The sequence below is a fragment of the Chionomys nivalis genome, chromosome 1 (genome assembly GCF_950005125.1).
Source record: "Chionomys nivalis chromosome 1, mChiNiv1.1, whole genome shotgun sequence".
NCBI lineage: Eukaryota > Metazoa > Chordata > Mammalia > Rodentia > Cricetidae > Chionomys > Chionomys nivalis.
The window spans coordinates 66,633,997-66,653,501 of NC_080086.1; the positions used below are offsets into that span (position 1 = coordinate 66,633,997).

The 19,505-nt window shown below is 51.9% G+C and overlaps 1 protein-coding gene across 1 annotated transcript; it reads left to right on the forward strand.

Annotated features, from left to right (window-relative positions):
- The first annotated feature begins 687 nt into the window (after positions 1-687).
- Positions 688-18,399, forward strand: Emx1 (empty spiracles homeobox 1). Its single transcript, XM_057789484.1, has 3 exons — positions 688-1,224; positions 6,504-6,688; positions 16,440-18,399. The coding sequence occupies exons 1-3, from the start codon at positions 705-707 to the stop codon at positions 16,605-16,607; spliced, it is 873 nt and encodes a 290-aa protein (XP_057645467.1). The 5' UTR covers positions 688-704; the 3' UTR covers positions 16,608-18,399.
- The last annotated feature ends 1,106 nt before the right edge of the window (positions 18,400-19,505 follow it).

Genomic DNA, 19,505 nt, shown 5'->3' on the forward strand with positions numbered 1-19,505 from the left:
TCTAGGCTGGACCCCAAACACCCATCCAAGTTCCCTAAGAAATGAAACGATGTCGCAGGACGAAGGGAAGGGGTTCAACTGCAGTACACTCTAGAAGAGTTTTTTTTTTTCCCTCGAACCCAGGCTCTGCCAATGTCCCCTTCAGGCCAGGCTGCGGTGGCAGCTAAAGGGCCGAGGCAGAAAATCAAGATGCAGAGGGGGTGGGGTGGGGCTGGGTGAGGAGACACTAGATCGCGTGCCAATGTTCCAGTCCGGTTTTTGCCTCCGACTGGGGACCGCACCCCCCTCCCGCCATCCATCGCCCCGCCCCGCCCCGCCCCCCACCTTGGGGCAGGTGAGCAGCGGCCAATGGGCGAGCGCGGGGCAGGTGCCCGCTAACTCTCTCCTAGCAGAGCGGCAGCCAAGGCCTGGCTGGGCAGTTCAGAGAGGATCGTGGGCCGGGGTCGGTCGCACGGTGACTTGTAAGGGAAAGAGCCAGGAGGACCGCAGAAGGGACTCGCAGTAGCAGAAGCAGCCCCGAGCCTGGGCGGTTGCCGAGAGCTGCCCACTGGGCCGCGGGGACCACGCTCCCGGCCGTGCGCAGTGGCTCAACTTGGTGCTAGGACTCTCGCACGCCCCTCGCCGCTCCGCGCCTGGCTCGCCCGCAAGGGCCGAGCGCGGGCGGGCGGGCGGGCGGGGGAGGTGAGGAGTGCGGGCGTGAGTGCATGTGCCTGGTTCGGTGCACACCCCGCAGGGCGGCAGCGCCAGGGAACCGAGCGCTTTCCAGAGCCCCGCTACCTCGCTCCGCTTCGGCGGCTGCGATCATGTTCCAGCCTGCGGCCAAGCGGGGTTTCACCATAGAATCCTTGGTGGCCAAGGATGGTGGCTCCGGCGGGAGCCCTGGCAGTGGGGGCGCGGGCTCCCATCCTCTGGCAGTGGCCGCCTCAGAGGAACCGCTCAGGCCCACGGCTCTCAACTACCCTCACCCCAGTGCGGCCGAGGCGGCCTTCGTAAGTGGTTTCCCGGCCGCTGCCGCCGCGGGCGCCGGTCGCTCGCTCTACGGAGGGCCCGAGCTTGTGTTCCCCGAGGCCATGAACCATCCGGCGCTGACGGTGCACCCGGCGCACCAGCTGGGAGCCTCCTCGCTGCAACCCCCTCACTCTTTCTTCGGCGCCCAGCATCGGGACCCTCTCCACTTCTACCCCTGGGTGCTTCGGAATCGCTTCTTCGGCCACCGCTTCCAGGGTGAGTGACCACGTTGTGTTCATGACCCGGGGACGCGGGAGAGGCTCGGTGCCGCGGCGGGGCTGTTCAGAAGTTGTTGCGGACAAGGCGGGGGGATCAGCCTTGGCTGTGCGCAGGCGATTAGCCTGTGATCTCTGTTGGTTTCCCACCCGTGAAGTGAGGTTGGGACCTCCACGTTTTCCAAAGTATGTGGCTGGTTAGGATACAAGCTTAGGAGCTTTTTCTGACCCTCCCTTGGCCAACCTTAATTTCCTTTAGGACTAAACTGGTCCCATCCCTGAAAGTGCGTGGCCCTTCCCGCGCCAGAGCTTTGAGCTGTGACAGTACGCTCTCACGGTCATCACAACTCTTGGTGCGTCCTCGCAGGGGAAAGTCCACCTGCGCGCTCTGGCTCTGTGAGAAGCAGGGCAGTGTGGTTCACTCCGCTGTCTTGGAACGTTTCTCAGCAACCTTGGCCACACTCCTCCAAGTCACAAGCGGCCTCATGGACCTAAAGTGGGGAAGGCTTGCAGTAAGAAAACTGGCTTTCTTCATCTCTGACCTCCTCCGGTTGCTAGAAGCTCAGGACAGTCTTCTTGAGTGGTGGACAGGAGAAGGGGGCTTTTAAGGTCATAGATAGTCTTAGTCCCCCCCCCATCTGCAACCCCGCAATTGGTTTGCTAATTAAGACCCCTCCAAGCTCCTACACACACACACACACACACACACACACACACACACACACACCAGTCGTCTGACTTTCTTAAAGAAATGAGAGTTGTGTTTATTGCAGTTTATTTTCTTCCTTGGATTTGTAGTTTTTCCTTTCTTTCATTAAGAAAAAAATTGGCCTTGATACCTATAGCAATTGCTTTAGTTCCCAGTTTGGTATATAGACTGGACCTCAGTCTTCTGCGTTTCCGTGGGTAAATTCAGCGTTCCGTGAAACAGCAGCAAAAAGAAACAAGGTTGGCACATTGCTTCCAGGAACTACTTTGACAGTAAGCCAGGGCTACACGGCTAAAGTGAATCTGATATTTGATGCAATTATTTATATAATAAAATATATTTGAAGCTTTAGCTTTAGTTGCTTGACTGCCTCGGAGAAAGCTATTTGGAGAGGGCCTTGGTTTGTCAGCCAATGACCCCAGCCTCACCTGGCCACTACATACTAACCGAGAAAATCCCGTTCATCCAATAGAGCAATTATTTCTGCAGGTTTTTTTCCCCTCAAAGATTTCTCGAAGCGGGAGGGGTAAAGCCTACGGTATTAGTATTAGTTGTTTTAACTAACATTTCCCACCACTCCACATTAATGCTTACTACTAAAATGAGGTTTTATTCAGATTTAGCCAACTACCCGCGGTCCCCGGTAGGCTCTATCTTCAGCTTTGCGCCTGCTAACGGAGTTTTGAGTCTTCGAGGTTGTGAGCCCATGACTGAAGGGACCTGGGCTGAAGGGACCGTGGCTGAAGGGAACTGGTTTGTGAAAGATCAGGGGCCCTGGAGGAGAGGTTGCTGCCGGTTCCTAGCCTATTCCAGACTAGGAACACTCAAGAGGTTCAGCATATTCAAGGTGCCTCCTAGATGGGACTTTCCCGCCCTTAGTCCGGAATCTCTGCCCTTCTCTCCATCTTTCGCACCTCTGGACTAATCCGCCTCGCCCTGGGCTGGTGGCGCCTTTTGCGAGATCCAGTTTTCGGGCTCGGAGCATCCGCAGCCCGACAAAGTCAGTACATTCTCCGCAAAACCCTCTCGGAAATTTCCGCTACTCCCTAAGCCATCGATCCCAGCTGATACGATGTGGAGTTCCACAAACGGTGGGGTTTTTTCTCTCCAGAACCGCGTCTCGACGCGGAGAAAGATTCCAGTGTAGCCGCGCTTGCGAACTCGGAAATCCGATGGCGCTGACCGACCTTCTCAACTCCGAGATGCGGCAGCCATGAAGCCTGTGTGCCGACGACTCTGCCTCCTCCAGATCCCACCCGGCCTCGGGGCTAAAAACTGAGCCGTCCCAGGCCCTCCGGCGCCGCGTTTTCTAGAGAACCGGGTCTCCGCGTTGCTCATTTCAGTCCGGTTTTGCTGCAAGAAACCCTACCAGAACGAAAAGGAACGGTGTCCGCGTTCTGTGCGCTGCGCTTTCGGGCAGTGTGAGCCGGTGGCTCCTGGAAGCCGCTTCTCCCCTAAGCGAAGAGGAGAAATCTGGGTGCACGGTCAGGACCTCAGAACTGCGGGCCAAACGGGAGGAACCCGCGAAGATTGAGCAAGGTTGGCGTCGTTTTAGTGATACTGCCCAGCGATTAGGAACTTTCTGGAGTGGAAAGCTACGTCTGAAGGGGACTAAGGGAAACCTAGCCCTCCCAACCCTCTGCGGTTGTGGGTACTAGTTTCAAAGGGCGCCTTTGTTCACACCGGACGAGGAGGGAAGAGGTTACCTCCGCTTTACCGTCACCCTCTCCCGGTCCTAGCTCCAGGCCGTTCTGCTGGGATCCCGGGCTCCAAGTCACTAGCTAAAGCGGCCTCTCCATCTAGGGCTGGAGTTCCAGCTCTGGGTGCTTCGGTATCTCACTCCCGCTGCTTCCCGCAGCCTGCTCCTTAGAATCTCCATTGCTAGCTCCCAGTCATCGCCTTGCAGAGGCCTGCAGAGACAAGATGTGGAAATTTTCACATCCTAACTCTTAATTCCGGGGAGGAATAGGTTCATGTTCCTTTCCGATGGTTGTCTAAAACTGACACCTTCTCTCACAGCCTGAAATTGTGGAGTCCAAACAGGCTGTATCCCAGCCTCAAACTTGTTCCTTCCCGTGGTCCAGTTGAGAGCTGGGTAGGCTCTCCTGGAAGTGGTAGGGAGGTGTGGACCCTTTTCATAGGTCAAGGAAAGAAGCACCCAGGTACACAGACACCTTGCCACCCTTGTCTTTACAGAAACATGTAGCTATTGATTAATATCGTCGGATTTTTTGTTTTCTGCTAAACATCATCTTTCCCACTGGAAAAATGATTTGGTATTTTTTAATCAAATAACTTACCATTTATCAATATTTTGGGTAATTTTCTAACTTCTTGATTCTTTCATAGTTGGGTCAGGAAGACTCTGTTCGGACCCATGTATAAGAACACATACTGGGGTGGGGTATGCTAACCTCTACAACAGGACATGCAGTTTCCCTGAGCGAAGCAAGACTGAGGACTGGAGGCAAAGAAGCCTTTGATCAGAACAGAGTTTGTTCTGGTCATCCTCATCCCATGGGGTTAAAAAGAGAGCGCTTTCCTCCACTTCTCAGGTGACTGGCACACTCCCTCAACAGAGGAAGCCTAGAAGAGCTCGGGCTTGCTTGCTCAGCTCCTCCCTTCCTTGCACACTTCTGCATCCTACTTACTCAGACCGGTGGCCTCTCCTTGCTGCGGCTTCACATCTGCATAGGTTAGGCCAGACCCTCGGGAGGCTGAGATAGACAGGCTGCTCCCCAAGGCTCCTCTCTGGATCATTTGTTCAGAGGAAACCACAGTTGAGGCTTTACCTGGATTCTGAACAATGTGGGCTTTTGAAGCAATTTATTCAAGAAAGGCTTCTCATCCATTTCTCTCCCCTTTCCGTGGACTTCCAGACTGGCCTTCATACAAGACTTCCAGTCTTCTTATTCACTCCAAGAACGGGCTTTTAATGCTTTCCCCTCTTTCTCTCTCTGGGAAGCCATCTCCTCCACTCTCCCTCTAGGACCTAATGAAACTCCTTCTTCTTCAATCAGGCCTGAGATCCTGGGTCTGCTCTTACCCCCATGGCTTAGGGACACATGTCCATCCTTTACTCCCCAGTGACACCCCTCAGCCTGCTGTGTAGTTGTGCAGACCCAACACTTGAAATGGGTAGGAGACAGGAGGTTAGTCCCAGGCAACTGTGTTCCAAACAGGATTCCAGCCATCCCACTGCCTGGCGTAGGTCCCCAAAGCCCAGGGATGTCTACTGACCGAATTTTAACAAGGGCACTCATAATGTGACTGTTTCACTTACATGGCCTTTCCAGAAATGGGGGATCTCATCTGAATCGTCCAGATTACTGTCTTCAGAATAAAACAGTAGGCCCAATTGAGTCAACCCAGTAGCCATCTCTGAAGAAATTAATTGGATCAGTCAATCTCAACAGCTAACTCTGTCAAAACATCCCATCGAGGTCTCTGTGTTGTAGGGTCAGGGAACTGATGCAGGCCACTGTGTGAGGACCAGTGCCTGCAGGCCTCTGAGAATATACAACTGTGTGAGCGCCCAGTGGGGGGGGGGGGGGCACGCTGCAGCTTGGGTAGAAGCCTGCTCTGGCTTTTCTACCTCCTGCCCACCACCCCAGCCTTACTCAGTCCTTTCAGTGTAGGAGCAGAGTGTGGGACCTTTGCCAAGGGACAGTCACACTCTGAAATCTTGTACAGTAATGGGAGAAAAAGACTGAGGGGAGGCTGGAGTGTGTATTCACACATACCCAACGGGGAACGAATATTCTTGAGTGTGTGTATGTGTGTGTGTGTTGAGAGGACAGCTTCTAGATACTTATTTCTGCTCAGGACTACTCAGGGAGGTAGCAGGAGCCTTTCCAATGAGAAGAGCTCCCCTTCCTCCATCCTTCCCTTATGGGCCTGCCTTCACAGTGTTTAAGTCCTGAGGAGAGAAGGGAAGGGCAGGAAAAAAGTAGATTTGAGAACTCCAGAGTCTGCCTGCTTGCTGGACCTGGCTTGCTTTTACCTCCTTCGTGGTGTAGCCTAGGCCTGCTAGCAGGATTTTTCAGCAGCTAGCAGTAGCCTGAGCGCTTAGCTTAAGGGCACTTTAGAGTCTTACATGAAGTCTAGTTGATCTACCCATCAGTCTTGTTCTTTCCGCCACCACCTTTCTGACCCCCAGCCCTGCCCTCTCTATAGCTGGTCCAGGAGGGGGACGCTTCAGGATTAGATCATTAAAAGCTAATCAATCTTTGGGGCCCGGGTAGAGGTAGAGTTGCAAGGGCACAGGAAAAGACCTAAGGGGCTTCTGCCATCCCTTGGCCTTTCTGCTTCCCCTGGCAACGCTGGATTTGGGCCGGTAGGGCCTTCATCAGGCCTGGACTCGCCTATTGGTTCTAGAGTGGATTCTGCTTGTCGTCCCCTGAGGGTAGCTCTGGAGTGAGGTTTTGGGGTAGCGGCAAGGGAAAAGGGAGAAGTAAAGGAGATGTCGGGATTTCATAAGTGGCAGGGCGTCAGCGGCAGAGGCCGGCGACTCACCGCGCCCCTTCTCTCTGTCTGTACCTGCGTGTGCTGCTATCGCCTCTGGGCTGCAGCAAACGACGTTCCCCAGGACGGGCTGCTTTTACACGGGCCCTTCGCACGCAAGCCCAAGCGGATCCGCACGGCCTTCTCGCCCTCGCAGCTGCTGAGGCTGGAGCGAGCCTTCGAAAAGAATCACTACGTGGTGGGAGCTGAGCGGAAGCAGCTGGCCGGCAGCCTCAGTCTCTCTGAGACGCAGGTAAGCAACCCCCTGCCGCAGCCTCAGAGTGCCTGAGGTAGGCGGTTGGGTGCAGGAGTCTCCCTAGCCCTCGGGTTTCAAGAGCGACCTACAGCGCCGCATCCTCCACCCCCAAACTCTACCCTTTCTTTCTGTTTGTCCTGATAAGTTGCAGGAGTGTTGTTTTGTAATGAGACAGGGGCTCGCTATGTAGCCCAGGCTGGCCTTGAGCTCGCAGCAATCCTCCTGTCTCTGACTCCTGCGTGTTGGCATCACAGACATAAGCCAACTTGTGGAGCTTTCCCAGGTCTTATAATCAGGACGGAGGAGCCCACCAGAAGCATAATAGATGGAATTTGATCCGCAGTGCGCCCCGACTGTGAAGATCCCTAGCCTGTCTCCACTCTAAATGACACAGCACCCAAAAGTCTGCGGGGGGGGGGGGGGGGGGGGTAATCCCATCATCTGTGCCCTGCCTGCGCTGATGTTAGTACGCAAAGCTCGGTAGACCTTAGCTGACCTCCAGCACCTGTGGTATGTGGACAAAGAAAGCCAGTGTCAGCTTCACAACAGAAGGAATGAGTGAGTACAGGTCAGCCATAGCTCCAGTGTGAGGGTGACCCTGATCCCATAGAGCTGGGGCTCTACGGACTGCGCATGTTCCTCATAAAGACATACGCCTCTAAAAGTGTTTTAGGAACTGAGGCAGGAGGCTTGAGCACGCAGGGCCTCCTGAGTTGGGGAGGGTGTGAACTGCATTGATGTTGGGGGACTTGAATGGAGGTGACATTATAATTCCCAGATAGGGTTTAGTAATTTATTATTTAAGGAAAAACATTAGAGAAGTCTAGGGAACGGTAGGAGGCAAACATGAGGAATTTTTCTTTTTACAAGAACCTCACCATATATGAACACCGGGTGGAAGTGCCATCAAATGCTTGGTCCATTCCTGTGTACAAGGACTGAAGCAGCTGAGTGACTCAGTCTGGCTGATACTGGACCGCTTTCCCCTATAGGCCTTCCGACCCTGCCGGTTCCGAGATGCCCAGCTCCATCTCTGCTGGTTCTCCATGCTTCCACTGCTCCTTTCTCCTGTTCCACCCTGCTATATGATTCCCTACCACCCCTCTTCAGGTAGTGGGGCTGCCTGTGCCCTCCCATTAGCTTCTGGGGTAGACAGAGCCCCTCACTGCACCCCAGGCTCCCTGTACTGATTTCACCCCCCCCCCCCCCCCCCCCCCCCCCCCCGGTCCTGGCATTTTGGCTACTGTATCTGCTACCCTATATAACAGTTAAACCACAGCCTCCTTCCAGGCTACCACAGAGCTGCAGAACCTGGAGGTTTTGAGGGGTTGCTGGTTGACAGCTCTAACTGAAAAAAAAAATCTTACCAAGGAACAGAGTTAATTTAATAAACTGTTTTTAAAGAAGCAATGTTGAAAAACTAAGCTAATAAATAACACCTCTTTTCCCTCCTGGCAAACAGTGCTTTACAATTATTGTTTAAAACAAGGTGTCAACTTAAGAATGGTGTTTATAATTAACTTCATGTAAAAAGTAATATTTATTAAATGTTAATTGCAGAAATGTAAGAAAGCAAAACAGTTTATAATTCTACCACCCACAGATTAGCACTTGTTGAAATCGCATCATTGTTTTTAAAGTTTCCAATTTTTAGCACAGTGAGAGCATGTTTAATTAATTTTCTTTCAAACTGAATCTAGCTTCCTGTCAATTTTAGCTTCTAACAATGCCGGTTCATAGTTCACAGGCTGCTTGCTGCTCTCCTTTTTGTTATGGGACATTTCAAACATACATTTAGAACAAAGCCAAAGAGAACAATGTGATGTGTCTAGCTCTGCCGATCATCTGGACTCTTGCTAATCCTGTTCCTTCGGGAATGGAATGGTTCTTTTTACATACAGAACAGCACTCTCTCCTATTACAGAACTACCTGAGGAGCTGAGAAAAACTTCCTTGTAGTCCTGTCTTTCCAGGTAAAAACCTTGAGGCTAAGCAGGTACCCAAGTCAGCAGATGTGACTTTGAATGCCCAGCTGCCTGCAGTATGCAATGGGCAAGTTCCTTAACCTCTCTCAGCAGTGTCTTCTTCTGGAAAAAGTTATTTGAGGATTAGAGGCATCTTCTATGAACTCAAGTAACACCCATTCCCATTCCTTGTCAGGCCCATTCTCTTTACTTAAAGTAATATGTCCAATTAGTAGTACAACAAAGGCTTTCCTAGGTGTCCCCAATTAGCAGTACAACAAAGGCCTTCCTAGGTGTCCCCTGGGCCGACATTCTTCCTGCCACATTCACTATCCATCGTCAGAGCTACTTTTCTATTGTCCTTGGAACTTTCTGTTTGAACGTACACTGTATAATTAGCTAACCATCCATCTCTCAGTATTCAACATGCAAACTTACCTACCAAGTATCTGTTACTCCAATCAGCTCCCCGCTATGTGTTTCTAAAATGACACCTGCATCGTCAGGCCTCTGTGCTCGGCCCTCATGGGTAATTGTCTTTTATCTAGCAACCTGTCTCTGTCTACATTCATTAAACGCTCTCCCCCAAATTGGTAAATGTTTTCTCCAAATTACATGCTTTTCTTCCTAACAATGACCTCCATGTACCCACCTCATCTATTTTGTCCTCTGTATGTCCACCATTCATCCCTAGAGGACTATCGGCAACTAACAATATCTTCACACACCTGCCCATGATTACCTATCACCTTCTCAACTCAGCTTGGCTCAGGTTTATCCCCAGGCTTCAGTTGACATATTGCTGTGGTTGAATCCTCTCCAACCTTGAATTTGTGAGGCTCATCCATCCACTTTCTATTTCTGACTTTCCTTTGTATTTGTGTGTGTGTGTGTGTATGTGTGTGTGTAAGATCCCTCCTCCATGTTCCCAGAACTCACAGTGTCTTCATTGCCTTTCCTAATAAGCCTCACATTTTGCTGTTATGACTTAATTATCTGTCATGTCCATTTGTCATTCTGTAGATGGGCTGCATCCATCTCCCAGGGAGCTCTTAAAATATGGGGACACCCAGGAGATGCTCTTAGGACATCCAAGTTGCATTCCAAGGAAAGAACATTTTTCCAACAGCTCCCTGGTAATTATGGTGAACAATAGATTCTAGCATCTTGATTGTAGGAAGCAGAGGTCAAGTTTATTTCCTCATAGAATCTAGCACAATGCCCAACATGGAGTAGATATTCAGGGACTGTGTACCGAATAAAAGCCAGACATGGGGCTAGAGAGATGGCTCCGTGGTTAAGAGTATTAGCTGTGCTTCCAGAGGACTGGGGTTCAATTCCCAGCACCCACATGGCAGCTCACAACCGTCTATAATTCCAATTCCAGTGGATCCAACACCCTCTTCTGGCCTCTGTGGGTACTGCATGCTTGTGGTACATATATACACATGCAGGCAAAACATTCATACACATAAAATTTTTCAAAAGTTTTCAGCCAGGCAAGCTGGTGTATATACCAGCACTCAGAAGGTGGAAATAGGAGGCTCAGAAGCTCAAGGTCATCCTGAGATATACTAAAACCATTCTGGCCTATGAGAGACCCTGTCTCAAATCAACAAATAAAACACTGTACTGACTGAGCAGGCACATGTATTTTGATCCCTCACACATGGCTAGCCGTTATCAATTACTCCACTGCTCTCTGCTTTGGCCGCTCCCTCCCTATCTTGCCCCTCCAATTGTCCAGTCATACTGTGGTAGTTGATTGATGGTTTTGATGGCACGAAGGCAGCCTATGGATAAGTCTGAGACAGGGAGCTCTGTGTTGGCAGAGCTCCATCTGGACGTGTTGAGAGGCCGGTAGCCTGAGCTACCTGGTGCAGAGCTGTATGTATACCTTAGCTGAGAGGTAGAAAGATGGGGCCCGGGGCACAGACAGTGCTCCCTCTTGTACTGTGCTTATTTGCTCCTCACCGCTGTGTGCAGCCTGGGATATGGCTAGGAAGGTTCCAAGCTTGCATCCGTGTGGCTGCTGGATCAGACTAGCACCTCTAACACCATGAGGAAGTGTGCCCAGCATACGAGACACCTGCAGGCTGACTTCCTCAGACACCAAAACATCAGGGAGAAGGCAGGAATGTGGTCTTGGACCTTGGAGAATCTTCACATGATGGGGAACACATGAATACCAGACAAGCCTGCAGGTCAAGCGTAGGGTAAGCAACTGGAGTGCCCTGAAGTCAAAGCTCAGGCTGAGGGGGTCAGAGGAGACCCGATAGGCAGGAGGTTCTCAGCAGGCTCCTGGCCTCAAAGGTTTTGAGGGATGTGTAAGGTTATAGGTGCAAGGAGATGAAAACAAGGATTTGAAGAAGGTAGTAAATTAAAATGGAGATAGAGATGTCAAAACCAGCTGCCATCTTGGGGTTTGAGAGCAAGAGGGAGATCTTGAGAGGCTCCAGTATGTCTTTACCTACCTATGGGATTTCCTCGCTTCCTGACATGGGATGTTCTGCCTTTGGAGGGATAGATAGCAGGGAGATATCCTAGTGACTTGAATTTTAGGGAAAAGTCAAAAAACCTTTGACACAAACTCATTTTGGCTCTGTGATGACACACCCTTTCTGCTAAGCCTTGGCTCAAACATCTCCATATTCCTGATAGTCTAGAAGACCTACATGGTGGGTTACAAAGAAGCTAAGCAAGGTGCTGAGACAGGGACACAGACCTGAGAGCAGGTGAGTTTAACAGAGTAAGGGTGAGGATCTAGGCTGTGTGGAGGGAGCAGGATACAAGCTGAGTCAGGAGAAAGAGCTACAGCTAGTGGGCATGTTGGAAGTGGCCTTAGCTTGGCGGAGTGAGGGTTGAGTTGATTCTGGGCGTAGGAAGACTGACATGATCAAATGGCAAGAAATGGATCCCCTAAGAGAGGGCAGGGAAGAGAGCAGGCTGCAGGGTGACTTGATTGATGTCTCCAAGCTGCTGTCTATTCTGAGGACTTTCTGTGTCTGAGACCGACAGACTCAGAAGACATGCTTAAATTACAGCAGAAGAGAGCATAGTAGAACATAAGGAGAACTTCCCATCTCAGAGCTACAAGATCTTGACAGGGATGTTTTGACTTCTTGAAGACGGGACAGGGTCTTCTCTGGAAAGTGTACAGGCCCCTGGAGCTAAAAGGCTTGAGGCTGGGGGAATGGGGAGAAAGGTTGAATGAGCCGTGCTTTGTCCAAAACAGACCACTCCAAAGTTCAGTGATGAGCCCTGAAACACCAGCAGGAGCTGCTTTCTACCCATTTCTAAGCTTGCTGTCCATTGTTTATGTATTCATGCACACGTCTTCACGTAATGTAGAGGGACCAGTCCTCTGAGGAAATGGTCTGTTGGTCCATCCACAACAGTTTCTTGTTCATCACACATGACTCAAGGTGAGCATTGCCCCTCTCTACAATGGCTCTCCCTCCTCCAGCTTCCTCCAGCAAACAGCTAACCCACTCTCTCTCTTCCTTGTGCTTTTCCTGGTCTCAAATCTTCTGTGTACAAATTTCCTATCTAGTCTAGTTTTATTTCTGTGGCTGCTACTAAAATAGCCTGACAAAAAACCAACTTCAGGGAGGAAAGAGTTTATTTGGTTACAATTCCAGATCACAGTCCATCACCGAGGGAAGTCAAGACAGGGAGTCAAGGCAAGTACATAGAAGTGGTAGGCCTGCTGGCTATTTCACACAAGATTGCCTTTGACCAAGGAACTCACTTCACAGCCAAAGAAGTGCATCAGGAACCACGGACGATGTTGCTTGCCAGAAGGCAGGCAGGCTGTTTATGCTCAGCTGGCTTTCTTATGCAGTTCAAGATGGCCTGTCCAGGGAATGGCTTGGCCCACAGTGGACTGGGCCTTCCTCCATTAATCATCAAGAGAATTTCCTACAGACATGGCCACAGGTCAATCTGATTTAGGCAAGGCCTCTACTGAGACTATCTTCTCAGAAAATTCTAGGGTGTGTTAAATTGGCAGTTGAAGCTAACCAAGGTTATTTGGTTTCTCCCAAACCAATTAATACAGAATTAAGAATTGACGCTCAGGCCAGTTTGGTCTACATGGGGTGTTCCAGACCAGTCAGAGCTACATAGTGAGACCCTGTCTCGACAAAACCAAACCAAACCAAAACAAAAAACAACAAAAACCGCTAAACAAGCAAACAAAAAACCCTCTTGCAAAAGCATGTCTGCTAGTGACTCTGCGTTTTCGCACTTAGCATTTCTCCAGCCCTTTTCTGATTCGTTCCAGTCCCTCTTCTGCTGGCTCCTCCCATTTTCCAGATCTCTTCCTGGCACCACTTGCCTGTAGTACAGGGCTGGGTCCCTCTACCTCTGTCTGATTGGATGGCCATACATGGACACAACTCTGGGGCCTGGGACTTAACTCCAAAACCAGAAAGACACTGCTTTGTCTCCCTGAAGTCCAGATATGCCTGAGCTGGTTCTTGAAGGCCAAGTGAGAGTTCCAGGTTACACAGCCCAGTCCAAAATGGGGAGTCTCAGAAGGGTTTATCTGGCTTCACCAAGAAATTGGGAGATACTCAGTGAAGCTGGAGTTCAGGAGACCATAGAAGCTTTCCCCTCAAACCACAGGGGTCAAGTCTGGTGGGTGGAGCCTCCAGTCAACATTCCACATATGTCTTTGGGGTTAAGAGAAGTTAATACATATTGGTGGGGAGAATATATAGTCAGGTATGGCCTCTGAAAACTGGTTCCCATGGAGCTGGTAGACACACTATGTGATCTGCCTTCCTCCCGGGGCCACTGCCCTCTAGCAAAGGGGCTGACCAGAGTCACCTAGTGGGTTAGGTTATAGGGTGTCACTGTCATCTCCTATTATCCTAGCAAGTCAGTTCTTTTCTTTATTTTTAAATCTAAGAGTGGGAAAAAGAACCCTTGATAGCAGCAATGGGCTAAAGAAAATTCAGAAAAGTTAAGGGAACAAACAAAAGTCCCTGGTGATTTGGGTCCATTCCCTTCTGTTCTCTCTCGCCTGTGCATAGATCTCTGTCTCCCATGGCTGTGGGTACACTGTACCAACACTGCTCGTCCTGGCTTTTGTACTGTTATGAAGTCACAACTGTCCCTGCTATTACAGGCTCTATAAACAGCGTCTGGATACTCAGCCCAGGGCTGTTCTGCAGAAGACAGACAGGCTGCCTAAGAAGAGGCCTGTGCTCTGGTTTCTAGGGAGCGAGCAAGCTGCTTTCTTGTCTCCAGTGTTGTTTTTGAAATAATCTCATGTAACCAAGGCTGTCCTCAAAGTCACTGTTTAGCTGGGGATGAGCTTAAACTTCTGACCCTTCAATCGCTACCTTCAAAGTGCTGGGACTGTGGACAAACACTGTCGCCTCTGGTTTGTGCAGTGTTGGGGCTAGAATACAAGGCTCGGTGCATGCAAGGCATAGTTGTGAAGCCTCTTTCATGTGCTCTGTCAGGATGCTGCCCAGGCCTGAAGCTGTGACCTGGGCTTCTGCTCTCCTTGGGGGAGAGTTGCCAGGCAAGGCTAGCATGCTAGGTTTGTTCCACCAGACGCCTCTGTAATCATGAGTCTCCAGAAGGAGTCTTGAGGATGGGGCAAGGGGGAAAGGTACAGAAAGTGACCCTCTGTCTCTGGGTGTTGTCCATTGCCACCCGAAACCATTCACAACCAGCCCACTTGAACTTGTCAGATGTGACATTCTGTACCCAGATCTGAGTCACACACAGGAGGCAGGGTAAACTCATCCACCCACTGGCTGGCACAGTCACAGTGCACTCTGGGGTGGAGGGCAGGAGCTGGGTTGGCTGTCAGTGGTGTGCTGAGAACCATCCAGGGGCTAGATGGGCATGGAATCCAGAAGTCCTGAGCTCAAAGCACCCAATATCCTTCCCTGTCTACCCAAGGAGATAAGGGCTACAAGTTTGGCCCCTGCCTTGGCTAGGAAGGAAGGAGTCCCTTGCCCCTAACTTCATCCACCAAGGCCAGGTACCAGATGCTCCCTGGACCAGCTTTCTTTTCTTGACTGGTGGCATTTGGAGCACTGAGCACCACTGTTCCCACCACCAACCTAGTGTCAGGACAGATGGCTCAGTGGAGGCCTTTTTCTGGGACTGTGAGAAGAACCTGGGAGAGCCTCCATGACAGAGAGGAAGGCTGTGTGAGCTTAGCACATCCTAGGCATGAAACCATCCTACAGCCAGGATACCAGGCCCACTGCTGGCTGCCACTGCCTGCTTTGCAGCTGTGTGTGATTGTCTGCAAGGGCTGCCTTCAGCCCTGCCCTGGGTTCTAGATCCCCCTTCAGCAGTCACTGCAGTTGCCAGAACTGAAACGTTCACCACCATGGTACAAAAACAACCGAACAATGTTGTCCGCGCAGCCACGGCGGGTAAACCCGCTTGCTTTCATCCCTGCTGCTATTCCTAGGAAAATTTGCAACTCCATTGCCCCACTACCCATAGGATTCGCTGGCACAGGTGACCAGGAGGAGCCTTGGAGCAGCAAGGGCTCCCAAATGCGTCTCTCCTGTGGAAGAGGGATGTAAGTCCAGAGAAGGGAAGAGACTGAGCTGAGGAGAGTACCCTACTTTCTCCTGCTAGCACCAAAGAGGATCTGGGCCTGGCTGGTCCTCAAGGCCAAGTGAAGAGGTGTGCAGTCAAAGCAGTGAACTCACGTTTTTTCCGGGGTGTGGAAGAACTGAGGGTGCATGGGGAGCCACTCATGGGAGGGTGTGAGAGCTGAGTCATGGACTCCCAGTAATGCTGGGAGAGGAGGGGGAGGAGGGATGGTAGAGAAGGACTAGATGGGCTTCCTGGAGATGCCTAGAATCACAGGTGCATTCCTGTCATCCCAGAAGATGGTAGGCCCAGCTGTGCAAGCCCCACCCTTCTTCTTATAGGGGCGCCCACTGCCTGGCACAGAAGTGAGGACTCCCTATGTCCTCACTCACTTCTGTCCTCCAATGTCTCTTCTGACTGTTGTGTGACCCGTGGCATCTAGAGGAGCATAAGAGCCGGTTCTGTTGGACCAGGAGGTTCAGAACTGACCCTGTGTGTGTAGGGGTGGGGAGGTGCCCTCAGACAGAACTCTCCCTGTATTTGTCTGTCTAAGGGAGTCAGAGATTCTTGGGTGAATTTCAGACTGCCCCGAGGAGCTGGTCCCTGAGGGACAGGATTCGTCCACACAGTTCTGGCCTGCCCAGTTCTACTCTGAAGTGGGTAGGACAATTTCGCAGAACTGCTAGGACAGGCTTCCAGGTTGAACAAGGTTGTGACAGAAAGCATGTGAGTTTTCAGTATCCATGAATGGTTCTGGGATCTTAGAGGTAGTCTGGCTGTCACAGACTGTGTTCTTCCACCTCTAGATTATGAAGTCTTGTCTGCCTCTGTGCGGCATTGTGGGACCAGCACAGGAGATGGAGTGGGCTTTAGGTCCTCTGGGGGTGACTACATTTTCTCTGGAGAATGGCAGAGCTTTCTCATGTCTGCTCACTGTGGCTGCAGGAACCAGGAGGCTCAGAAGCTATACCCGCTTTGTCTTTATTTGGGAGAGACTGGAAAACTGCTTCTGGTCCAGTCCTTCCCCTGCCCTCCTCACTGGCACATGACGATCAGTCTTCAGACCTGTCAAGTGGCAGACGCTTGGAAGGGAGAACCCTGACCTGTGTAGCCTCAGTTCCCCATCTGACTGCCAGCTTAGCTGGAGTGTGGAGGCCATTTTGGCTGCTCTGGGTGTTTCTTACCTGTGCCCCTCCTTCCCGGCCCAGGTGAAGGTGTGGTTCCAGAATCGGAGGACAAAATACAAACGGCAGAAGCTGGAGGAGGAAGGGCCTGAGTCCGAGCAGAAGAAGAAGGGTTCCCACCATATCAACCGGTGGCGTATCGCCACGAAGCAGGCCAACGGGGAGGACATTGATGTCACCTCTAATGACTAGGGGAACAATCATGAGCCCACAAGGGCAGAGCATTGCTTGCTGCTGGCCGGGGCCCCAGGGGGCCCAAGCTGGACTCTGGCCAGTCCCTAGCCAGGCTGCAGGGAGGCCTCGAGTCACGGCCCCATAGGGCTTGGAGCCTGGGGCCATCACTGTCAGAAGGACAAGAAAATGGGCTGGCTGAGGCCTGGGACTGCTCAGCCTTCTGGTGGAGAGCCTGCTGCTTGGGTGGGCCACCATCACTGCAGCCTCCCAGCTGCTCTCCATGTCTCTTTCTGTCTTTGTTTTGAGACATTTCTGTTTTAATTTATTTTCCAGGTACCTGCTATAGTTCTTAGTGATCCTCTCATGCCCCCTTCCCTATGGGAATAATAAAAATCTCTCTCTTAATGACACAGCCATCATCTTCAACTGTAGAGCCTGGGTGGGTGGGTTGCAGTTCCCAGTGCAGTGGGGGCGGTCAGCAAGGATGCTCAGGGCCCAGGAGCCTGAAGGGAAGCCTCGCTGGGTCTTTGCAAACTCATGGAGGGTCAGGAGGGCGGAGAATCCTTACACATACAGACTCAAGTGTTCTCCAGCTGAGGAGAATCCAGACGAAGGAGTCCTGGGAGTGGGTTAAGGCGGGTCCAAGTCCAGGCCTTGCACAGATGTGCGCATGTCCAGGAGAACCCGAGGCAGCCCCCCCTTTTTTTATTCAAATGCGAGATCTTACTCTTTTGCCCAAACTGGCTTCCTAGTCACATCAATCCCCCTGCCTCAGCCTCCTGAGTACTGGATTGTAAGTATGAGGACACACCTAGTGTCCATGGGCTTAATGGTGAGCTTGCAAAGAAAGACAAGACAGGTCCATCCAGTGAACTCTTGTCCTTCCGCCCTTCAGTTTGTCTGTTTGTCCTTCCCCCTTGACACACTTCCTCCATCGAAGTTCGATTTGTGTTTCCAGCAGTCTCCCCAGCCAACACCCAGGCCTGCCTCTACTTTATCTCCCATGAACTCCCTAACCGTCCACTCTAGCCCTCTGCTGGTGTAAATGGCAGTCACCAACCACTGTCCCAGTTCCCCTTGCAGCCACACCCGTCCACTCCCTCCCTGAGTTAATCTGTTTCTCCACCTGCAGGAATGCCCTCCTTTTCTCCCTACCCCCCCCCCCCATGTCTCCATTTTGGGTCCCTAGGCTCTGCTTCCTTTGGTCCATCCACACCTCACGTCTGTTCTACCCAGCTGGATTCCAGACTGGTGTCCAGTCAAGCTTGGTCAATGCAGCTCCTGCAGCATCCCTGCCACCTGCCTGACCCCAGTCTGCTCTCTGGGAAGAGCACAGACATAAAGGGGCTTCTGTGAATATCTAAGAAGGTCCTCCATGCTGTGGCCAGGAGGGCTCTGTCGCCATCCCCCACCAGGCAGAATAGGGTCTCCTGTGCTGACTTGTGGTTTCTCCTACATTGCTCCTGGTGTCCCTGAGCGAGCAGTCGCGACTTTTGCTGGCCTGTGCTGTTCTTTCCATCTGGGAAGTTGGTGAGTACTCTGTGGACACCTGATCCAGGCTGAAGGCCCATGTGTATTGCCTGGGCTAGGTGCAGAAAAGAACACAGGTTCTTTTGCCGAGAACACTCCCATGTCTTCTGGGTACCTTTTTCTACTCTGCCTGCCTTGTTGATGTCCACTCCAATTTCCAGAAACCAAAAGACATTGTTCCTCCTGTCCCCTCCTCCGTCAATGAACACATCCCGCAAATCTTAAAAGTCTTAACCTGGCTGATTCTGAATTAAACCCTCGGCAACTTTTCCTGCCAACCAAGTGCAGTAGTTGTGTGTCGGGGGCGGGGTGCATGAACAGGTAGGGTGGGAGTTAGGAGAGGTTCCCATCGCAGCGCTAGTGGTGGTGGGACAGAAAGGGTGGGCCCTTCCTCTGAAGATCCTCCCACGCTTGGCTGGGGGTGGGGTGGGGGATGGGTCCAGGAAGATCACAGCAGAATGCCCCGTCAAGAAGATAAAGGACTAGAAGGACCAGAAACCTGCCAATCTTCCTAGGCAGGCCTGCTGGGGCGGGGCGGGGAGCCCCCTCCATCCCCCCATGTTGTGCCTCTCCCGCAGACGGTAAATATTGGTGTTGTGACTTCATTAATAAAGGCTTCTGTGAGCCTGAAAAACATGGAATCAGGATGAACTATTTTCTGAGCTGCGGGCTTGCCAGGTTTGCTAATTTGGGAGTTTTTGGGCCCTCTCCAGGGAACAAACCGAAGTCTCTCCCGAAGAGACGAAAGAGACGCAGATGCAGCCGAACAGGGAGAAGACAGGACTGCGGCTCCTTCGTTCCCTATAGCTCCTGCCTGGAGAAGGAGGCCTGCAAAGGGCCAGAGAGCGGACACTGGCCCCTCCCCTGCATCCATGCCTGGTGAACAGCTGCACCAGGCCTCCCTAGGCAAGCCTGCTAGGCCACTTCTCATCAGTGGTTTGCTGCCCTCCAGAGCCTCACCGAATGACGGCCTGATTCTTCTGAGCTGCTAAGAGCCTAGAGTCAGCCTCACAAGCCTCAAGGGTAGCAAGCAGGAGTCCTTAACCCTTCAGCCCAACCCGTGTCCTTTCTCTCAGGGAGCAGTCACACTGCTTCCTCTTGTCCACAGAACTTTCCCAGATTGGTCTCTACATGGTGCCTGCTGTCTTTACCAACTCCTCCTCACAGGTGCTGTGGTTGCCTCCCACAGGGCATCAAGCCTTCTTTGACTGGAGAGCCAGGCTCTGCCTGAGAGGAGCCAGCTTGCCCACAGGCCTCTCTGGGACCTTGCTCCAGGGCAGTCCCACAGTGGGAGGGGATGAGGGCAGCAGGCTTAGTGGTGCAGGCCCAGCCAGCTTTCCTGTCAGACGGCGCTGCCAAGGCGGAGCCAGACATCGGGAACAGGTT